This window comes from Quercus robur, chromosome 7 (assembly GCF_932294415.1).
Source record: "Quercus robur chromosome 7, dhQueRobu3.1, whole genome shotgun sequence".
NCBI classification, from domain to species: Eukaryota; Viridiplantae; Streptophyta; class Magnoliopsida; order Fagales; family Fagaceae; genus Quercus; species Quercus robur.
This window is the reverse complement of record NC_065540.1, coordinates 26,470,455-26,491,938: the sequence shown is the minus strand read 5'-3', so window position 1 is coordinate 26,491,938 and position 21,484 is coordinate 26,470,455. Positions and strand designations below refer to the sequence as shown.

The window sequence follows — 21,484 nt, the reverse complement described above, 5'->3', positions numbered from 1 at the left end:
GCAGAGATAGATTTATTTTGTAATACAACAAGTGGTATGAATTTAGTGATTTAAGACTTCTCTCATGATTATTTGTTTTATTGTGGTTTTATCACAGATTGCCAAAGGGGGAGATTATTAAGGACATATTTTATGGAATTGGCTAATCTTTTGACAAAATAGATTTTACTTATAATTGGGTAGATCTACGATGGGTTTAATACTTCAAGAAATAAGAATTCAGGTCAAGTATTAAAGCCATGAAGATTGGACCAAGAAACAAGTGAGGAAAAGTTGTTTATTAAATCTCAACAGATACCTCGACAGAAATAGTATCTTTCAAGATTTAAGAATGAAGCTCGACAGAAGCTGAATCTGTCGAGATCTACGAAATCAGAATTTCCAGATCTAATTTTTTGCCCTAGTTGACATGTATGTGTAGGGTTTCTTTTCTCACAACCCTAGACATATATAAGATTTATTTTAAAGGTCGTTATACAAGTAGAACACATGGAGAACACATGCAGAAAGTGACCTAGTGCCTTATTTTCTTTGCAAGAAGTTACTGCGTCTTTTACGCCAAGGGTTTTGTAACCAAGTACTTCTTGATCTTCATTGTTGATAAAGTGAAGAATTTTGCAGCCAACAATATCTTCAAGTTGCTGGAGTTAGTCATGTACTGAGATCCATGCAAAAAGGTGGCGTTCATATATTGAAGAGTTTAGAGGTTCTGAAGCGGTAGAAGGTTTCTGCTGTAAGTTCATCTATGGGGATTATAGAGTCTAGGGACAAGGGTTTTTGTATTAGATCTGAAACTTCTTTTTACTATAATGACTTGCTTTTTAGGAAGATTTCCCCTCAAGTTTTTTACTGTGAAACTAGTTTGTTTTATTGGTTTTCCTAGGTCATCATAACTTGTCTTATTTACTATTCTGTTGTGCATGATATTGATATTTATTTGTTTTTTATTCATAATAAATCTAATAAACAACTTGGGTTTAAAACTTGTTAATTCTATCAACTTGGTTCTAAATTTTCCAACAAATATATTGCTTATGCTGTATTGGTGACATGCATTGGAATTTAATTGAGGAACCTAACATTGCACATGGGAAACTATATCTAAATTTTGTCCTTATAATTATAAGTTCTCATTATGACATAAAATAATTGTGTCTGTGTACTACACACTAGAAATTATAATTTTTAAGGATTTTTTTTTTTGGGGTCTAAATTTTGATGTTGTTGCAGTTGTTTGGACTAATTTTAATTTATTTTAACAGAGATGAGGATTATGTTAGGGGCGCAGAAGAATCTTATTAGATCTAAATTCTAAAATTTCATAATACATATTTTATATATATATATATATATATATATATATATATAGAGAGAGAGAGAGAGAGAGAGAGAGATTCTTTTTTTTGGGGGGGGGGGGGGGGATCCTTGGTCAGAGAGTGGCCCCCCTCTTAACTTTTTCCCTTGCTAGAATCGAAAAAAGAAAAAGAAACTTGTGGGTTAGTTAAATAATTGTTATCATATGACATTCATTCAAGGTGTCCTCTCAAAAATGAAAACAATATATAGTTTCATATTACTAAGATGAGGAAAAACTTTAAATAAATAAATAAAAAGGAGGAAAGACAAACGCACAGAGGTCATCTAAGCTGATTAGGTCATAAATAAGATTGGTTTTCTCAACAATATAATTGACTTTGCCTCGCACGACTAATAGGTGGTCATGTGGATAAGGTTTATTATTGAAGACATCTCTAAATTATTCATCGGGGCACCCAACTTTCTCTCAACCTAAAGAAGAAGAGAATTATGAAGCGTTCCAAGATAAATTAAGGACTATAATATATGAACATGTCAAATAGTGTTATTAAGCACTAACGATAAATAAGGTCGGCTTTCACTGATCAAAACTTCAAAAGTAACGTGTGGTGCGGATGGCTCGAAAGTTTTTTTTTTTTTTTTTTTTGGTTCACGAGAGATCATTAAAGCTATAAACTAATCAACAAGAGGTAACCAATTTTCTTCCCTTAAACCCCTCTTCTTCTGTTAAACCCCTCTTCTTCTGGTGTAGACGAAATTCAATCTTAGATCACATATTTTTAAGACGGGACATTACCAATTAAACCAACTAGCACCCATCCGAATTTAAAATAGACCAAGCTTCATGAATATGAACAATCAAAGCCAGCACCAAATGAAAAACTTCTATTTTTCATGTTAGGAATGCCAACTTTCACTTCTCAAACTAATAAGAATGATTAAGAAAAACAAGATATACCAAATTAAACTAGGATTGCACTATTTTTACATATCCTATACAACTTCTCCCATTATTTCATATATTCTGTAATTGGAAGCCTTGTCGGCTTAAAGGACCTGAATCTTGTAGTGAAAACTCTACCAACTTTCTATGTCACACCAACTGAAAAGATTTTATTTTAAGCTCCCTCCATTTATTGCTCGGTACATAAATGAAATATGATCTGGTTCCATTCATTTTTCCGTCACTCTTATTTTCTGTACAGCAGCAACTCAAGCAATTTGATTTTGGACTGGATTCTGCATACTTAAACACTTGCAGTTGGCTTTATTATCACTAAGAGTCTGCAAAAATACATAAATTCATGAAAGGAAGACAGATTATTTGGCAAGACATGAGGAATTCTAGTTCAAATTCTCTTTCCATACCTTGAATTGTTTCTGAAGATCTTTGATGTATTCAACAGCCAAGTCCAACATGTCTGCTGTATTAGTTTGCTGCAAGGAAGAAAAGATAAAAAATTCTCGACTTTTCAAGGAGAAATAGATAATTGACACTAAATAAAGATAGAAAATTTCTACCTTGTCCATGTTTGGGACAAGCTCTTGCAATTTCCTCATTCGTTCACTGATCCGGGTTCTTCTTACCTGAAAGTAATATATTCTATGCAATCATCCTTCTATAGTTCACCTCATGGACTCCGCAAATAAAAACTACAAATATATCATATTCCGAAATAGATTTTTTTTATATAATTTAAGCAAAAGATCAATAATTAGAAAAATCATATAACTAAGGTGAAAATTTTACCCTTTCTGCAATGCTTCGAGGATGAGTGGCACAACCACGCTTTGCTCTTATTTTACAAGGAACAGAATCTCGAAATTGCAGGAACTTCTCCATGGCAACCATCTCTGACGAAGTCTTTGGTAAACTCAAATGGTGCGATAACATATTAACCCGATTTCCAAGTCCTCCATTCTAATTATATGCAAAAATTCAGATTAAATTGTACAAACAAAACATTTCAAGAAGACTCAACCTGAAAGGCAAATCTGATACCTGGTTAGCAGCAAATAGTTTCCCATCATCATCTTGCTCTCTTTTCATGACAGTAAAATTTTCTGTAAAATGTGGTGGATCATTCCAAGAACAGTATGGGACTCCAGGGCCATAAAAATGAGCATCAACACTGCCATTACCGAGCTTTCCATCATCGGGACTATCTGCTCCAAGGTTTTCACTCCCTATTTCAGAGATTTGTGACAACATCCCTAGTGAAGAAGGAAATCTTGGTGAGAAGCTAAGCTGACTCTTCAACCTGTCTGTAGATGGACTTACATCTCCATTAGTACCATTGACCCTACTGTAGTTGCCAATTCCTTTCATCATGGCATAGCCTGCAATTTACTGAGAAACTTTTAGTAATCATTCAAGCTTCTGATGATGATAAAATACTCTCCTTCCCAGCTTAATTGTTTGAAAGAATATTTCCCCAAAATTGTCTCAGACTGGTGCTGCATTACAAATGGATCTATCACAAAAATCGAAATCCTTGGCCAATGAACTATTTCTCAACCAGTACTCCCTCCTCCAATAATAATGAGATGGAGGGTGAGATAGTAGGTTTAAGACTCATTGGGTATGTGTCTCACTTGCCCAAAAAAAAATGAAAAAAAAAAAAAAAAAATCTAAATCTTTTGATTAAAATCAATTGCGAAACTTCCTTTAGTTGCTGAGGAAATGCAGGAAGATGATAAGAAATTGATTTTTTTTTTTTTTTTTTTTACTAGCTAACCCCAGGGAAACTAAAACCCCCACTCAGTTGTGAAACACCACTATGCCTACCAGCGTTTAAACTCACTTTTCATAAAAAATTCCTATCCCCTACATACTTGACAGCCTTACTAGTTTACTACATATAATACACGGGAATTAAACGTTTTTCCAATAAGATTGCATATAATTATAGAAGAAAAACCATTTCTTTACTATTCCCTTCAACCAAATTTCCCACACCTCTCATTGCAGGTAAACTACAACTAGCCAAGAAATCTTCAGAAGTTCAAGCTAGCTCCTAACTACTAATTATTTCAGAGATAAGTTTTTCCCCTTTTGTCTGCTCCCCTAACTCATATTGGACATGAGCGTCTTAGATTAAAAAAAAAAAAAAAACAGTTTACATGGCCATAACATGGAATGGACAGGAAGTGAAAGAACAATACCATTTTGAACAGAGAGGTGGGAGAAAAGATCAGCAGGCGAGCTACTTTGCCTAATGATATTTGGATTACCCGCTTTGGATTGCACGTCGTGGTCCATTGCCATTGAACCCACCAACCCATATGAGCTATCATCATCGTCCATAGCAGTGGGGCTAAGACTCTGTCTCGGATAATGGGGAGGCAAGCTCGCACAATAGCCCTGCTGTTGGGCCTGGGAGTGAGAGTTGGAGCTCACACGCTTCATAGCTATTGAATCCGTATTGCTAGTACCGTAATTCAAAATTCTGGATATTAATCTCTCTGACTCAGTGCCCTCTGTCTCCATGATATTAGCAAGGACCGAGCTCGGCGCAGAGCGAAACCGCAATAACCCAGAACTGGGTTGGTGTTGGGGGAGATAATTGTCGGGGGTATTTGAATCCATCGAATGCTCTTCTGTTTTGCTCTGTTTCTTCTTCTTCTTCTTCTTTCTTCACAGCCCTTGAGAGTTAAGAGTGGAGTAGAAGTTAAGGCTCATGGCACTGTTTAGTGCTACGCAACTATTATACAAATACGCCACTGCTTTACCTGGAAAATTCTGGGGAATTTTCTTTCACTTTCTTGGGAAAAATTTCAGCTTGATTTCTAAGCAGACTTGGATAAGATCTTGCGGAGGAAGCAACCGAGGGAGATAAAGCTTAACCAAAGCATAAGCTACTTACTACTAAGAAACAAAAACAACCACCCAAAAAAAAAAACTATAGCCACAAGGATATATGTTAAGCTGTAATTAAACGGAACTTTGAGGTCTGTTTGGTACAGAGAATAGAGATCCAAGTGAAAAGAATCAAACTAGAGAGAGAGAGAGAGAGAGAGAGAGAGAGAGAGAGGATATTACTGTAGTGAAAGCAGAGAAATATTAACCGCAGCCTTAGATTTGCTTTTCAAAGCACCGAAAGCAAGGAAGATCTTGAGCTAGAGAGAGAGACAGAGACAGAGACAGAGACAGAGTGGAGGTGGTGTTGGTGTTGTGAAGTTGATAGCGCACGGAGGGAGAGATAGAGAGAGACAATATTTATCTTCTCCTTTCTTGGCAAGTGCGGCCAATGGAGAAGTACAGAAAGCCATCAATCTGGTAACCCCACATAGGCACGTAGGTCTTTCTTTTGTTTACTATTAGCCTTTTTCTCCGTTATTAAATTTCCAATTATTTCCTTAAAATTTTTTTTATTTTTTATTTTAAAGTTTAAAACTTTGGATTTAAACTTAGGAAAAATAATAAGTAAGTTCAAGATATTTCGAAAATGACACGTTTGGCCTTTAGATCATGTGCTGTTTGGAATGAAAATATCTTATGTAGCTATACAGGCCACAACTATCGGTTTATACCGAGCTCTGGACACGTTTCTTAAAACAGGCCCAACCTACCCTGCTTACTAACTGAGCACCTAGCCTGTTCCCTAGATGGGCTTGGCCCAAGCTCACATCCTGACCAAGTATCACCTATTATGCTGAGATCAATAGATAATGCCTTGGGGGAATCTACCAGCCGAGCATCAATTGGCACTTGGTGCAAGTTCCAAGAAAGCCATATCAATCACAAACAACGGGTTTCATCTGGTCAGGAATATGGCTCAAAGGGACCCACCAACATGGGAAACATTCCTCTCATCATGACAAATCCCACTAAGGAAAGTCTATAAATAAAAACCGATGGGTGAGAGAGAAGAGGTTGGAAAAATTAGGGAAGAGAAACACAAGAGTAAAGAGGAAAAATACTTTTTAGGGAGAAAGAAGTCCAGTCCGAATTTCACATAGAGGGGGCAGATACATTGTGATGTTCTCGGGAAATGTAGGAATTTGAGGGAGGAAGTGAGATAAAGAAAAACTTTCATTTGTCTCCTATAAAAACTACATCACCATCTTTGGGACCTCCCGTTGTTGGATATTCTTGACCCATAATTCAAGTTGTTAGGGTCATATTTTCCTATACTTGGCTAATCATTTGACAAAACACACTTCACTTGTAAATTTGGTAGATCTAAATTGAGTTTGATATATATCAAGTTGTGGTATTAAAGACATGAAGATTGATCCAAGAAACTACTGAAAAAAAGTTGCTTTACTGAAACTTGACAGATAGCTCGCTAGATACTGCAATCAAGGTTAAATGAAAAGGCTTGACACAAGCTTGATCTATCGAAAATTACAGTTTTAGAATTTCTAGATCTGAAATTCGACCCATGCTGTATTATTTGATTAGGGTATCTTTTCTCACAACCCTAGTCATATAAAAGACATATTTTAGAAGTCATCACATACGAATACAAAGATCTAGAATTCATAAACTCTGTGAGAAGCTACTGCATTTATACATCATAGGATTTTGTAATGAAGTGCTTCTTAATATTCATCGTTTATGAAGTGAAGAACTTTGCAGCCAATAATAATCATTCAAGTTGTTGGAGTTAGTCATGTACTAGGATCCGTGCAAAGGAGTTAGTAACAAATTGAAGATTTGTGCATCAAAGGAAAGAAGACTACTACAAGATCAAGTTCAATTGGATATTGGAGCGAAAGTTCAATTGTAGGTTGGTATTTTTGGGATAGGCCAGGGTAGTGGTTAAATTCCTTATACTTGTAACCACTTGATTATTGATTAGTGGATTCTTAGGAGTGGTGGGGTTTTGCCTTGTGAAAGGTTTTCCCCATTTGTCAACAAAGCACTGTGTCAATTTAATTTCCGCTACATTTAGTTTATTTGGTGATTTATTGGTACCTCCACGATTTACATATAATGTGACCTAATTAATCAACTTAGGTAATTGAATTAATTAACTAGGTTCAAGATATCTTAACCCAACACAAGTAAATTGGAGGGCTCAACCCAATTCCATCGTTCCATAGGATTGAGCTACCACAATTGGCGTTGTCTGTGGGAATCTCCTACTCAGCTGAAGGTATAGAGTTGGCATGACAGCGTCTAATATGGAGGGTCCACATGCAAACGAGGAACCAACGAGGTCAGGTGGAAATCAGTCGAGGGTCTCAAATCAGGCAGTTAGGAGAATGGAGAGGGAATGAAGGAGAGAGCAAGATCTTAGGCAGGACAGGCATGAGACTCGAATGGATTCAGATGAAGCTTCCTCTTAAGGAGAACGAATTGTTGCCTTCGTATCATGGTGGTCATGATTGGGAGATAGAAAGCCCATGGAGGCAGATTAAAGAATTAGAGCTTGAGATGAGAGGCTGGCACCGAAGAAGGGATTATGATTACGGATCTGCAAGTGATCACATAGGAGGATCTTTTTACTGAAGTCATTCCCGTTTGTCGAAGGACAGCTCAAACGAGTCCAGGATGAGCCGAGCCCTATAGAGGGTGGGTCGATCACCATTCTCCGAAGAGATAGAGCGTACTGAGATGCCTAGGCATTTTACTCGCCTACCTTTTACTTGTTATGACGGTAAAACTGACCCAATAGAGCATGTAAGCCACTATACTTAACTTATGGCCCTCTATTCGTGACATGATGGACTTATGTGTAAAGTGTTCCCGTCTAGCCTTGGGCCCACAACAATGAGGTGGTTCAACCACAGCTTCAGCGAGTTAGTTCAAGCGTTCGATGCATGTTTTATCACTTGCAATCGGGCTCTCCAGCCTATTGATGCCTTGCTGTCTATGAAAATGAGAAGTGAGGAAACTCTCCAGTCATATTCAGATTGATACAAGGAGTTGTATAATGAGATCGGGGGAGGAAATAAGCAGGTAGCAACAAACACTTTCAAACTAAGGCTTCCTAAGGAATCTAAGTTGAGGGGCTCACTAACCATAAGACCCCCCAAGAATATGCATCAGTTTATGAGGAGAATAAAAGAACATAAGAGACTGGAGAATGATCAGCTACAAAGCAAAAGGAAGGCCCCCACCACTTTACAGTACCCTAAGGATCCTAGGCACAAAGGCTTTCAGTGTAGGCCCCGAAGAGAAGCTAGGGAACAAAACCCAAAACCACAAGCTGGAGTCAATATGGCATTTAAGGAGCTCATGCATAAAATTCTCGAGAAGAGAAAACACAAGTCATACTTTCATTGGCCTGGCAAGATAGGCAGGGACCTGACCAAGAGAAATCAAAGTTTATATTACACGTAACACCGGGATAAGGAACATACCACCAAGCAGTGTAGGACGTTCAAAGACCACTTGGAACAGCTTGTTAAAGCTAGGCATTTGACAGAGTTTATGGTTGGCCCAAGGGGAGGCGCCGTAGGGTAGACATTAGGGAGCCAAAGGGGAGCACAATCGCCTCCCCTCGGGGTTATTGAGGTAATTCATGCTACGACAATTGGTGTAAGTGCTAGTCACCAGAGAGGAATTCTAAACATTACCACCCAACAGGAGCACCAGATGTTGGACCGTCCGAGGAAGAAGCCTAGGATAGTTGGAGGGCAAATAACTTTTAATGACGATGGTCTTGAAGGTACGTCTCAACCGCATGACGATGCTCTTGTCGTTACCCTTAGGATTGGGGGTTTCCTAATGAAAAGGGTTATGATTGACCAGGGGAGTGATGCTAAGATAATGTACCCTGATTTTTACAAGGGTCTAGGTTTGAAGACTGAGGATCTTGGGAAGTATGATACCCTCCTAATAGGCTTTGACGAAAAAATGGTGATACGAAAAAGACAAATTAGGCTCCCCGTAGTAGCTGAAGGGAAAAAGGTACTGGTGAATTTCATAGTCATAAACGTGTTTTCCCCATACACAGCAATCCAAGCACAACTGTGGATACACAACATGGGGGCTGTACCATCCACACTGCATGTGAAAGTTAAATTCTCAACCAAGGAAGGAGTTGTGGTGATGAGGGGTGACTAGAAAGTGGCTCGTCAATGTTTGGTGGCTGCAATCAATCATGAAATTAAGCAAAAAGAGTAAGTAGAGTCAGTCTCATTATAGCAATTACAATGCCTCGAGGAGTCTAATGGGGCTGACAGTGCTGAAGAACTAATTGTGGTCCATATTTTGCCCTACAAGGACAGATATTTTCAGATAGGAAAAGCCTTTCTAGCAAGGATCGAGTGGAAATTTTGTTGACACTGGTCAAAAATTTTGATGTTCTTACTTGGAGCCCATACGAAGTTCCTACCATGGATTCGAAGTTCATAGTGCACAAATTGAATGTGGATCCCTTATTTCCACCCAAGAAGAAAAAGCCAAGGTGAGCAGCCAGGCACGATGTGGAAGCAGTGAATGAGGAAGTGGAGAAATTAAAGCAAGCTGGGGCTATCAAAGAGGTATTTTATCCGAATAGGTTAGCTAATATCGTGGTAATAAAGAAGAAGAACGAGAAGTGAAGAGTCTATGTTGATTTTACTGATCTAAACAGAGCATGCCCTAATGATCCTTACCCTATACCGAAAATTGAACAACTGGTGGATTTTCCATGGACCTACGAATGTAACTAGGGTTCCAAAGTTTTTCTACATTAATATTGAGGCTTGGAAAAAAATCCCACATCATCTAGGAGCCATTCCAAACCCCTATTTTCTCACTAAATAAAGCCATACATGGCATCTTTCCAAAACACATAGAAAATCCTGAGGGAAAATCTAAGATTCACTAGAAATAGTGAATCAAAGAGGGAGTTTTTCACAAAACATCCTTAAGTAAATTTTATTTTGATTGGGACCTTTTCTGGTCTTAATCCTCAAATTTTGAAGTTTACTAATCATTTTTGTTTGCTGTGAATAGATTTAATTGAGGAGAATAGTCAAAATCAAGCCAAAGAGCTTTTTGTTGTGAGGTATATGTTCTAATCTCTTTTTTTCATTTTTGCTTTTTAATCTCATTTTAATCTTGTTTCTTTGATTTATTTGTGTTTAGATATGTTTGCTTAGTCTAGGTTTTGTTGTTTTTGTGTTTAAAAGCATGTTAGGTTGCTAGATTTGCTGTTTTAAAGTTCTACTCTACTTTATGTGTTACTGAGTTTCCAGGTTAGGGTTCTTCAGGCGTGTTTGCATACACATGATTTTGTGTGCACATGCAGGCTCTTAGTATACATACGCATACAACTGGCCTGCGTATGCAAGCCTATGTATGCGCACGCATACTCATGCCCAAAAACCCTAATTCAGGTTTTCTATTTCTATTTATTTGTCTCTTTCATATGATAGGCCCCTATTTTGTCCCTTTTATGCTTTTTAAGTCTCTGTTCCACTGTTTAATTGTTTGTTTGTCTCTAGCATGCTAGATTAGGGTTTTCTTTTCTCTTCTTATTTTAATACCATGAACATACATTCACATGTCCATTCATTGATGCATAGGTGCTGAGATACAGTAAGGTAAGTCATGCATTCACATGAACATGCATTGATTTGAATATCATAGGCCCCTATTTTGTCCCTTTTATGCTTTTTAAGTCTCTGTTCCTCTATTTAATTGTTTGTTTGTCTCTAACATGCTATATTAGGGTTTTCTTTTCTCTTCTTGTTTTAATACCATGAATATGCATTCACATGTCCATTCATTGATGCATAGGTGCTGAGATACAGTAAGGTAAGTCATGCATTCACATGAACATTCACATGAACATGCATTGATTTGTATATGATCTTGTTTGGATGATGAACATGGATGAGGTTTGTTTGTTTTCCTTTTTCCTTCAATAATGAGATGCAATAAAATATTTGTTTGATTATTCCATGATTTGTTTGCTACCTTGGATATGATGTATGCTTGCTTGCTGCCATGCCTATGTTCCGCCTTGACCATGATATGATGCCATATGAGATGAGATGCTTTTGATAGGTGCATGCTAGGGTTTGTAATGGTTGATATGTATGGTAGATGTGTGTTAGGTTTGATATGTTTGCCAAGATAGATGTATGTTAGGGCTTGGGATGAAATGCCATGTTATATGCTTAGATGTATACTAGTGTGTGTGTGTGTGTGTGTGTGTGTGTGTGTGTTTAAGATGCAATGTTGAATTTGCCTTTAATAGGATTAAGACGTAAAACACATGGAAGCCGACCCACGGGTAGGGTGATTTTGGGTGCCTAACACCTTTCCAAGACCGTACCTAAACTTTGAGCCCATACTCTGGTAGTAAGATCAAGTCCTTCCACGTAATGGCGCTATATTCATAGTTCCTAGACCATAAAACTAGGTGGCGAGTCCTTTTCCCTGCCCTGGTCCATTCGGCTAAGGTGTACACCCCAAACCATGCATGGTGCCCACGCTTCCCTCTTGTATTTCCTAAGGAACACCATGGAAGGGAGTGGCCCCTCACCCAACTTGAAGGAATGTTGATACCCCAAAGGAGGAGGGTTGGAGGGTGAGGCTCCCTTAATCCCGAAAACAGGTGAAGGAATGGTTGGCCCTTCAACAACAATATTCTGGTTAGCTGCTGCAAGGATCGATGTGATCGAAATAATGACTCCGGGTTGAGCGTCAACCTACTTTACTTGGATGTCAGCTCCCCTCTGCCTCTTGCATGTACGAGGTAGGGTGCCAACCGAGATCTGAGGTGCTAGCAAGGTAGGCGGCGTGGATAGAGCAAACGTTTACCCCCCGAGAGCCCAAGCTCTAGGAATGTACCTAGCTGACTGAACAGTCCTTCTTTAAACCATGTTGTTGTCTAATTCCACTTCTTCAACGTTACCCACAGGTTGGTGCCGAAGTTTTACCCGAAAAACCGTGTCTCCTGAACCATCATTATAGGGCTCTAGGGAATCCACCCTTTGGCAAAAATCCCCTCAGCCGTACGTCGATATATGTCAACAAAGAATGCTTTGCCAAGAAGGCAACCCGGGGTCTTGAAAGCTGGTGTAGGAAAGGACGCAACCAATGATGAGGTGTGAGGCTCAGAGCTACCAGTTAGTATGGACAAACACCTCGGAGCATAGAATCCAGTTTAGATCCCGAACTTTAACTAACCTTAAGTTCGGCTTTGAGCGCCAAGAACTTGCACGAGCAGCAGGATCACATAAGTCAGTGTGAAAAATCAAATATGAGCAAAAAGAAAAATAATAAAAAAATATACTTGTAAATAAATGTGACAAACAACAAAAACAAGCACAGTAAACTTTTCAGGGTACCAACTTGCATTCTCGAGCAATGTCGGGCAGGTGAGTTGATTGTCAAGCCATTTTCCCCACACCCTTATGTACTCCCCTTGGGAATTCCTATTGGGGTTCGGCAAACAAGATATTAACCTTATTGGGGGTTAAGAACTTTAAGATAATACCCATTGACAACACTTCCAGAATAGCTATATAGGAAATTGATGCCATTGACAACACTTCCAGAATAGCTATATAGGAAATTGATGTCGTGGCATGTAAGTTTTAGGTTGAAAAGCCTATTTAATTGGCTGACGTAACCGACTACCCTATAGAAGTTGGGTAGACACTAGTCGGGATAAATACCATAAAACCTAAGGGTACTCAACAGTAATAGATCTAGAAGGAACCTCACCCCACCTTCCAGGACAACCATTAGGGGGATAAATATCACCCTGGGCACTCTCTTGTCCTCTATGTCTCCCCTAGACAATACTTAATATGTATGTCCTTGGGAATGGCGTATCTGGCCTTGAAGGTCGCCACGACTTCCGTGGTATTGACTAAGTGGGCAATACCCATAGCTAGAGAAAACAAAAGGAATAAACGAGGCAAAGGGGAGAAGAAGACTTACAAAAGAATGGGCTTTCTTGGTAAGAAGAGAGTTCTTGGAGAAGAGAGAAAGCTGGGGACTAGGAAGGCTCTAGATTAAAGCTTGAGAAAAAAAATGAAGTAGAGAAAGTAAATCTAAAGGAACCAAATGATATTTATAGGGGTGAGGGCATTAAATTCTTTGGGCGGGAAAATTTGATAACCGCTCTAATCCACAATCTCACGCACGCCTCAACATCTGAATGGACAAATAATCATGGTCGTTGATCTTGACAAATGGCCCTGCACATGCATAAAGTGTAGGCTATCCAATCCGACGCATTTATTGCCTAACAATTGGAATCCCTGAGAGGCAGCGGTCATATCATGCACAATTCACTATTATACTGAGAGCATAACCACAATCTCATTCCCATGGTATGAAAATGGGATCATGCGGGGCTATTGTACGGGCCACAGCTGTCGGTTTGTAACAAGCTTAGGACACATTTCCTAAAATGGCCCTTCCAACCCTACTTACTAACCGAGCACCTTGCCCGGGAGATGGGCTTGGCCTAAGCTCACATGCTGACCGAGCATCACCTATTATGCCGAGATCAAGAGATAATGCCTTGGGGAATCCACCAATCAAGCATCAATTGGCGCTTGATGCAAGTTCTAAGAGAGTCATATTAGTCATGAACAACAGGTCCCATCTGGCCAGGAATATGGCTCAAATGGACCCACCAACATGGGAAACACTCCTCTCATCATGACAATCCCACTATAGGAAATCTATAAATAAAAACCAATGGGTGAGAGAGAAGAGGTTGGAAAATTTAGGGAAGAGAAACACGAGAGTAGAAAGGAAAAATACTTTATGGGGAAAAAGAAGTCCAGTCCGGATTTCACAGAGAGGGGGCAAATACACTGTGATGTTCTTAGGAAATGTAGGAATTTAAGAAAGGAAGCGAGATAAAGAAAAACTTTCATTTGTCTCCTATAAAAACAACATCGCCATCTTTGGGGCCTCCTGTTGTTGGATATTCTTGACCCATAATACAAGTAATGTAGGGGGCTCAACCTAAATCCTTTGTTCCACAGGACTGATCTACCACAATAGCAATTTGTTCATGGACCAAATAGGTTATTTCTGAAATGTCTTGGTCCCTTTTTATTTTTGATAAGTTTGAACCTATTTGATATTAGTCCAAACCTTATGGGTGATTTTTGTATTTTACCATTTAAACTTTACTAAGATAGAAATTACTTGTCACTTTAACTCAAAATGACATAATTTTTATATTCAAATTACATAATTTAGAGCAAACAAATTTTTTTTTTTTTTTTTTTTTTTAAACTTTTCCTAAGTTTCTATATTTGGTTGTCATTTGTCCTTTTCCAGTTACCATTGTCCTCCACCACGGGACTAAAAAATGAACTTGATATGTTAAGACTAAGGTATAGAGTAAGAGTTATTGCAGTAACTCATAATACAAACAAACATAATCATAGGGCAAAAGCAAATTGATCTTCGTGGGAGGATTATCATAAATCACAAATCGGTTTTTTTTATTATAAAGTTTCAACCTATGGTTGCTAGAACCCACATATGGATTCATTTATTAGGGACCGGTTTGATAATATTATTTTAGTAACGTTATTTGTATTTTTTAGAAATACGTGTGTGTGAAAAAATGTATAATATTGTTTAAACACTGAAATCTGTTATTTAAATAACAATAACAAATGGGCCCTAAATTATTGAAGTCTACCAATTTATTACCATATTAATTTGTAAGTTTTATATCCTAAAATTTGGAGTAATTTTAACATTTAAAAACAAGTATTTTGTTAACGATGCTCTTTAAAGGGCATTTGTTTATGGAATAATCCTTTTTTTTAATATAAGAAAGGGGGAAAAATAATTGATTTTTTTATAATTTTTTAAATTTTCATAAAAATAGTATTAAAACCTTTTAAAAATAATAGATTAACCAATACCCTGACATACCCCGTTAACCAGACCATGAAACAAATAGCCTGCACAACAAATATTTTGTTGGTGAGTTGGTCTACTCTTGAATCTTGGCCTTGTTAATCCGTGTGAAATACTAATGTAATGTAATAGTGTTAACAGCGTTAATGCCTAGAGAATAGTGCCACTTCATGGACGGAAAAGGAAGAAGTTAGGACTTTAACTTCCTAGCCTGCCTTGTATTGATTGGATGGTGATGTGGTTTGACGTCACCGATAGTCCGACCTTTCAGTACCAGATTCACGCCGTATCTGATTCTGCTCGTCGTTTTCACCTTCAACCATCACTTTCCTTGTGAGATCAGATCACAACTCAAGCGCCGTCTCACCAATAGTTGGGGTCCATTATTGCCCATATCTTTCTTCATATTTCACCTAGTTGCCATTCATAGATTCAGGTGAATTATTATGGAGCAACTACTTATCTCTCTTCGGTTCAAAACTTTCAAACTTTTAACACTTGAGGTTATGTTAAGACCCCATCAAATGGATCAGGATGTACTACTACAACCACTGCATCATTATTAACTATAATAAAAAAAATAAAAGTGGTCCGCGGGGAAACAGAAAAACGGGAATCATTATATTCCCACACGGCGAGACAGGAATAAAATATTTATGAATTTTTATTATTTTTAAGGGAATCTTGTAGTTATGTATGCCTCGAAGGTATGAATTTTGGGCTTCATTTTTTAATCAATTTATCTATATTATCTATACTACTATTTAAGGGGCTTCCCAGTTTGGATTCCACATTTTTCATGCCTAAGATACCCTCATCATACCCACTTACAAGTTTTCAACTACCGGAGATAGATATGTAAATTAAAACTCCTACATTTTAAAACCACAAACTCACGTACGCTTTGCAGTTTCTATCTCACTTTCTCTCTCTCATTTTTTTTTTCTTCAGATTGAAGACATTTAGTTTAACTCTACATCCTCCTTTCTTTTTCTTCAGATTAAAGACATTTACTGTCAGAGGCTTCAACAAATTTTCAGGTTCTATTTTTTGCAAATTCCTCTTTATTTTCTTTTCTTTTGTTTATGATTGACTTTCTTTAAGTTCTACTTTTTTTTTTCCTTCTTCTTTTTTTTAAATGTAATTTTGAAATAAATGGTTCCTTCATATACTTTATCATTGCACTTCTTAATGAATTGTCATTTCATGTTGTAGGTATTGTGATCCAAAGACAGGGCTGCCTTATGCTACAAAAGAAGCATTCAAAATCATTCGTAAACAGTTAAACAGTATGACTTCCCTTACCTTCTTTAATAGCCTTTGTTTACATTTTATTTAAAAAATTTGAATTGAAATAAAAATAGTTTCATATAAATGATCAATTACTATTTCCTTCTCCTTCCTCACTTCACTTCTTTTTTTTTCCTTCTTCATATATATATATATATATATATATATGTATATATTTTTTACCATCATTGTATATGTTTTTGGCGTTAAATTTTTTTATTTAGATATGTAGCAACCTTGAGTTCTACATTTTTTTTTTTAATGTATCACGTTAACTATCCTTTTTTTCTTTTTTTTAAATGTAATTTTGAAATGTTGGAGGTGACTGAATGTATATGTTTTTTGCGTTAAATTTTTTTATTTAGGTATGTAGCAACCTTGAGTTCTATTTTTTTTTTTTTTTTTTATATATATGTATCACGTTAACTCTTTTTTTATCTTTTTTTTTTTAATTTAATTTTGAAATGTTGGTGGTAATTGAAAACAAAAAAAGCCACGTTGTATCAAAAAAATTATCTACCACATTTCTATTTTGAAAAAAAAAAATCCTACGTTTTGTAAAAAAAAAAACTCTGGCCAACCCTTTTTTTTTTTTTCAAATTCAAAAAAAAAAAATAGAAAAAAGAAAAAAAACCTTAACACGTTTGAATTCCACTCCCACATTTTACTCCTAACAAACTGTTTGAATTCCACTCTCCCATGTTTTACTCCTAAGAAACTGCTTTACTATCAAATTTAAAAAATTTTAACTTCTCTTTAATAACATGCATGCTAACGTTGGTTTGTTAATTAAAGTTTTTTAAAAAAATAATAATAATAATACTTGGTTACCTAATTCTTTTATCTCTCTTAGGTTCACGTATGCACAAACTTTTTGGATTGCATTGAGGAGTCATTGAAATGGACCTGTAAAATAGTAGGGTTAGACATGTAAAATTATCAATTTAAAGAGTTCTAAATTTTAGATAAATTTGACAAAACATTACCTACAAAATAGGAACACTTCTACTAACCCACTTATTCTAACACATGTTTCTAATATTATATTCTTAAAAAAAAACCTCACGTTCAGTAAAAAAAATTTCTAATATTTTATTCTTAGAAAAAACCTCACGTTCAGTAAAAAAAAAAAACTAATGAAATACCCTTAATTTAATAAACTTATCTTTATCTCTAAATCATAAGAAATGGTTTAAAATCTTAAATTGATAAAAATTGAAAACAAAAAACCTAATGAAAAAAGCCATGTTGTATCAAAAAAATTATCTACCACGTTTCTATTTTGGAAAAAAAAAAAAAAACCCTTAACACGTTTGAATTCCACTCCCACATTTTACTCCTAACAAATTGTTTGAATTCCACTCTCCCATGTTTTACTCCTAAGAAACTCCTTTACTATCAAATTTAAAAATTTTAACTTCTCTTTAACTTCTTTTGCTTATCCAGTTTTTATTTTATTTTATTTAAGTTTCATGTTATATCCTCCTTCCTTTTCATCTTCTTCTTCTTCAGGATATATCAAAAAAAAAAAAAAAAAAAAAACCGAATAGAATATTACTGCACTGGAATAACAAAAGACTTCATTACTTGACTTCCAAGATTATCCGGATAAGTATATAAGAAAATATTATTCTTTTACTTATAATCTATACTACTATTTAAGGGGCTTTCCCTGTTTGGATTCCACATTTTTCATGCCTAAGATACCCTCATCATACCCACTTACAAGTTTTCAACTACCGGAGATAGATATGTAAATTAAAACTCCTACATTTTAAAACCACAAACTCACGTACGCTTTGCAGTTTCTATCTCACTTTCTCTCTCTCATTTTTTTTTTTTCTTCAGATTGAAGACATTTAGTTTAACTCTACATCCTCCTTTCTTTTTCTTCAGATTAAAGACATTTACTGTCAGAGGCTTCAACAAATTTTCAGGTTCTATTTTTTGCAAATTCCTCTTTATTTTCTTTTCTTTTGTTTATGATTGACTTTCTTTAAGTTCTACTTTTTTTTTTCCTTCTTCTTTTTTTTAAATGTAATTTTGAAATAAATGGTTCCTTCATATACTTTATCATTGCACTTCTTAATGAATTGTCATTTCATATTGTAGGTATTGTGATCCAAAGACAGGGCTGCCTTATGCTACAAAAGAAGCATTCAAAATCATTCGTAAACAGTTAAACAGTATGACTTCCCTTACCTCCTTTAATAGCCTTTGTTTACATTTTATTTAAAAATTTTGAATTGAAATAAAAATAGTTTCATATAAATGATCAATTACTATTTCCTTCTCCTTCCTCACTTCACTTCTTTTTTTTTCCTTCTTCATATATATATATATATATATATATATGTATATGTATATATTTTTTACCATCATTGTATATGTTTTTGGCGTTAAATTTTTTTATTTAGGTATGTAGCAACCTTGAGTTCTACATTTTTTTTTTTAATGTATCACGTTAACTATCCTTTTTTTTCTTTTTTTTAAATGTAATTTTGAAATGTTGGAGGTGACTGAATGTATATGTTTTTGGCGTTAAATTTTTTTATTTAGGTATGTAGCAACCTTGAGTTCTATTTTTTTTTTTTTTATATATATATGTATCACGTTAACTCTTTTTTTTTCTTTTTTTTTTTAAATTTAATTTTGAAATGTTGGTGGTAATTGAAAACAAAAAAAGCCACGTTGTATCAAAAAAATTATCTACCACATTTCTATTTTGGAAAAAAAAATCCTACGTTTTGTAAAAAAAAAAAAAAAAAAAAAAAAAACTCTGGCCAACCCTTTTTTTTTTCAAATTCAAAAAAAAAATAGAAAAAAGAAAAAAAACCTTAACACGTTTGAATTCCACTCCCACATTTTACTCCTAACAAACTGTTTGAATTCCACTCTCCCATGTTTTACTCCTAAGAAACTGCTTTACTATCAAATTTAAAAAATTTTAACTTCTCTTTAATAACATGCATGCTAACGTTGGTTTGTTAATTAAAGTTTTTTAAAAAAATAATAATAATAATACTTGGTTACCTAATTCTTTTATCTCTCTTAGGTTCACGTATGCACAAACTTTTTGGATTGCATTGAGGAGTCATTGAAATGGACATGTAAAATAGTAGGGTTAGACATGTAAAATTATCAATTTAAAGAGTCCTAAATTTTAGATAAATTTGACAAAACATTACCTACAAAATAGGAACACTTCTACTAACCCACTTATTCTAACACATGTTTCTAATATTATATTCTTAAAAAAAAACCTCACGTTCAGTAAAAAAAATTTCTAATATTTTATTCTTAGAAAAAACCTCACGTTCAGTAAAAAAAAAAACTAATGAAATACCCTTAATTTAATAAACTTATCTTTATCTCTAAATCATAAGAAATGGTTTAAAATCTTAAATTGATAAAAAATTGAAAACAAAAAACCTAATGAAAAAAGCCATGTTGTATCAAAAAAATTATCTACCACGTTTCTATTTTGGAAAAAAAAAAAAAAAAAAAAAAAAAACAAAAAAAACAAAAAAAAAACAAAAACCCTTAACACGTTTGAATTCCACTCCCACATTTTTCTCCTAACAAATTGTTTGAATTCCACTCTCCCATGTTTTACTCCTAAGAAATTGCTTTACTATCAAATTTAAAAATTTTAACTTCTCTTTAACTTCTTTTGCTTATCCAGTTTTTATTTTATTTTATTTAAGTTTCATGTTATATCCTCCTTCCTTTTCATCTTCTTCTTCTTCTGGATATATCAAAAAAAAAAAAAAAAAAAAAAAAAAAAACCGAATAGAATATTACTGCACTGGAATAACAAAAGACTTCATTACTTGACTTCCAAGATTATCCGGATAAGTATATAAGAAAATATTATTCTTTTACTTATAATGTTTTTTAGTTTTCTATTTCTTACATTCAATTGATGCTTTAAAATATTGTATCTGTTTTTGCTCTCAACGTGTCTTCTCTTGAGTTCCATTCATTGTTATCCAATTTTTAATGCCTCGGGTTGCAACCATTGTCATACAAAATATATGGTGAGTAGGGTTTCTTTTTTATTTATGTTGTAATAAATTTATTTTAGAATTTTTTTGAACAAAAATTTAAATGGATTTAATCTCAATTGCAAGCTAGGCAAGACCACGTGTGGTGTTGTTAGCAAACTGTGGAACCCAATATGCAGAGCATTCCTCAAAATCCCATTAATTCTTTGATTTCATAAGAAAATCAATGGAACTCAATGGATGGTTGTGCCACTTGATCATTCCTTTGCTTGCACAATTTATTTGGTTTTATTTCGGATTGAACATTTGCATCTTTGGCCTCTATTCTACAACACCATTTTGTGCTTTGTGTGGAGCCCAGGTCTTACCATTTTTTTTTTCTTGCAGATGTTATGTACATGTGCAAAGAACATGAGGATATTAGCAAGATGGGAGAACAATTGACTGCCTTGGCTTTTGATCTAAGAGAGATGTATTTTTTTTAAAGTAAATATTATGTATTGTAAGTAGCTGACTTTTTTTTTGCCATTTATTCATTTTATTGAGAAACTACCTTTTGATTGTGGACTTACTAGAGGGCACAAACAAATTTTTGAAATCATTTTGTTTACATTTTACTAACTGAATGGCATATACCATTTTGTTTGATTATTTTCTTTCTTTCATTTTAGAATTCTTTTCATTTTTTATGTTGCATTAAATTCTTCATTTTTTATTTTTTATATTATTCCCTTTTTATTTTTTTATTTTTTGTCATTTGAGAGTGCAAGTTAGCTAAGAGTGATATAGATAATTCTGAGTATATTTTAGTAACCATTAAATTTGATTATCCAAACATTTTAGTAGGGAGATTGTGAAAAAGAAAAATATAAGGCGGATCAAAATTTTAGTAACAAATAAATTTTATGAAGCTTTAAAAAAAAATTCCAAACAAAATGACTACAAACATATCAAAAGGAAAAACATTTTAGGTGGGTTTGTGGGAGACATGTAACAACAGTATAGGAAACCCACACATAATGTAGGAGAGAGGTTTCATGAGAATCTCTCATAAGATAATTTTCCTCTTTTCTTA

At 35.0% G+C, this 21,484-nt stretch overlaps 1 protein-coding gene and 1 long non-coding RNA gene across 4 annotated transcripts; one reads left to right on the top strand and one right to left on the bottom strand.

Annotated features, from left to right (window-relative positions):
• Positions 1–2,141: 2,141 nt before the first annotated feature.
• LOC126692958 (transcription factor bHLH130) lies at positions 2,142–5,584 on the bottom strand. 2 transcript variants are annotated; one of them, XM_050388790.1, is made up of 7 exons: positions 5,050–5,582; positions 4,483–4,962; positions 3,320–3,657; positions 3,068–3,238; positions 2,839–2,904; positions 2,686–2,754; positions 2,142–2,601 (listed from the first exon to the last, which is right to left on the bottom strand). In XM_050388790.1, the coding sequence occupies exons 2-7, from the start codon at positions 4,904–4,906 to the stop codon at positions 2,530–2,532; spliced, it is 1,140 nt and encodes a 379-aa protein (XP_050244747.1). In that variant the 5' UTR covers positions 4,907–4,962; positions 5,050–5,582; the 3' UTR covers positions 2,142–2,529. The 2 variants fall into 2 exon arrangements, with proteins under 2 accessions (XP_050244747.1, XP_050244748.1); XM_050388791.1 differs by having other exon boundaries at positions 2,142–2,556; positions 4,483–5,584.
• A 10,488-nt stretch (positions 5,585–16,072) lies between these two features.
• Positions 16,073–20,971, top strand: LOC126690880 (uncharacterized). 2 transcript variants are annotated; one of them, XR_007644762.1, is made up of 3 exons: positions 16,073–16,152; positions 18,515–18,588; positions 20,797–20,971. It is a non-coding gene; the product is annotated as an uncharacterized LOC126690880 (long non-coding RNA). The 2 variants fall into 2 exon arrangements; XR_007644761.1 differs by lacking the exon at positions 16,073–16,152 and adding an exon at positions 18,260–18,339.
• The last annotated feature ends 513 nt before the right edge of the window (positions 20,972–21,484 follow it).

Bases quoted from the DNA above. Each gene is read 5' to 3' on its own strand.
- LOC126692958 (XM_050388790.1), bottom strand. From the start codon at position 4,906: ATGGATTCAAATACCCCCGACAATTATCTCCCCCAACACCAACCCAGT. The intron at 2,905-3,067 runs GTAAAATTTTCA...TATTACTTTCAG, and splicing joins CTCGAAGCATTGCAGAAAGG to GTAAGAAGAACCCGGATCAG. The intron at 2,602-2,685 runs GTATGGAAAGAG...GTATTTTTGCAG, and splicing joins ATCTTCAGAAACAATTCAAG to ACTCTTAGTGATAATAAAGC.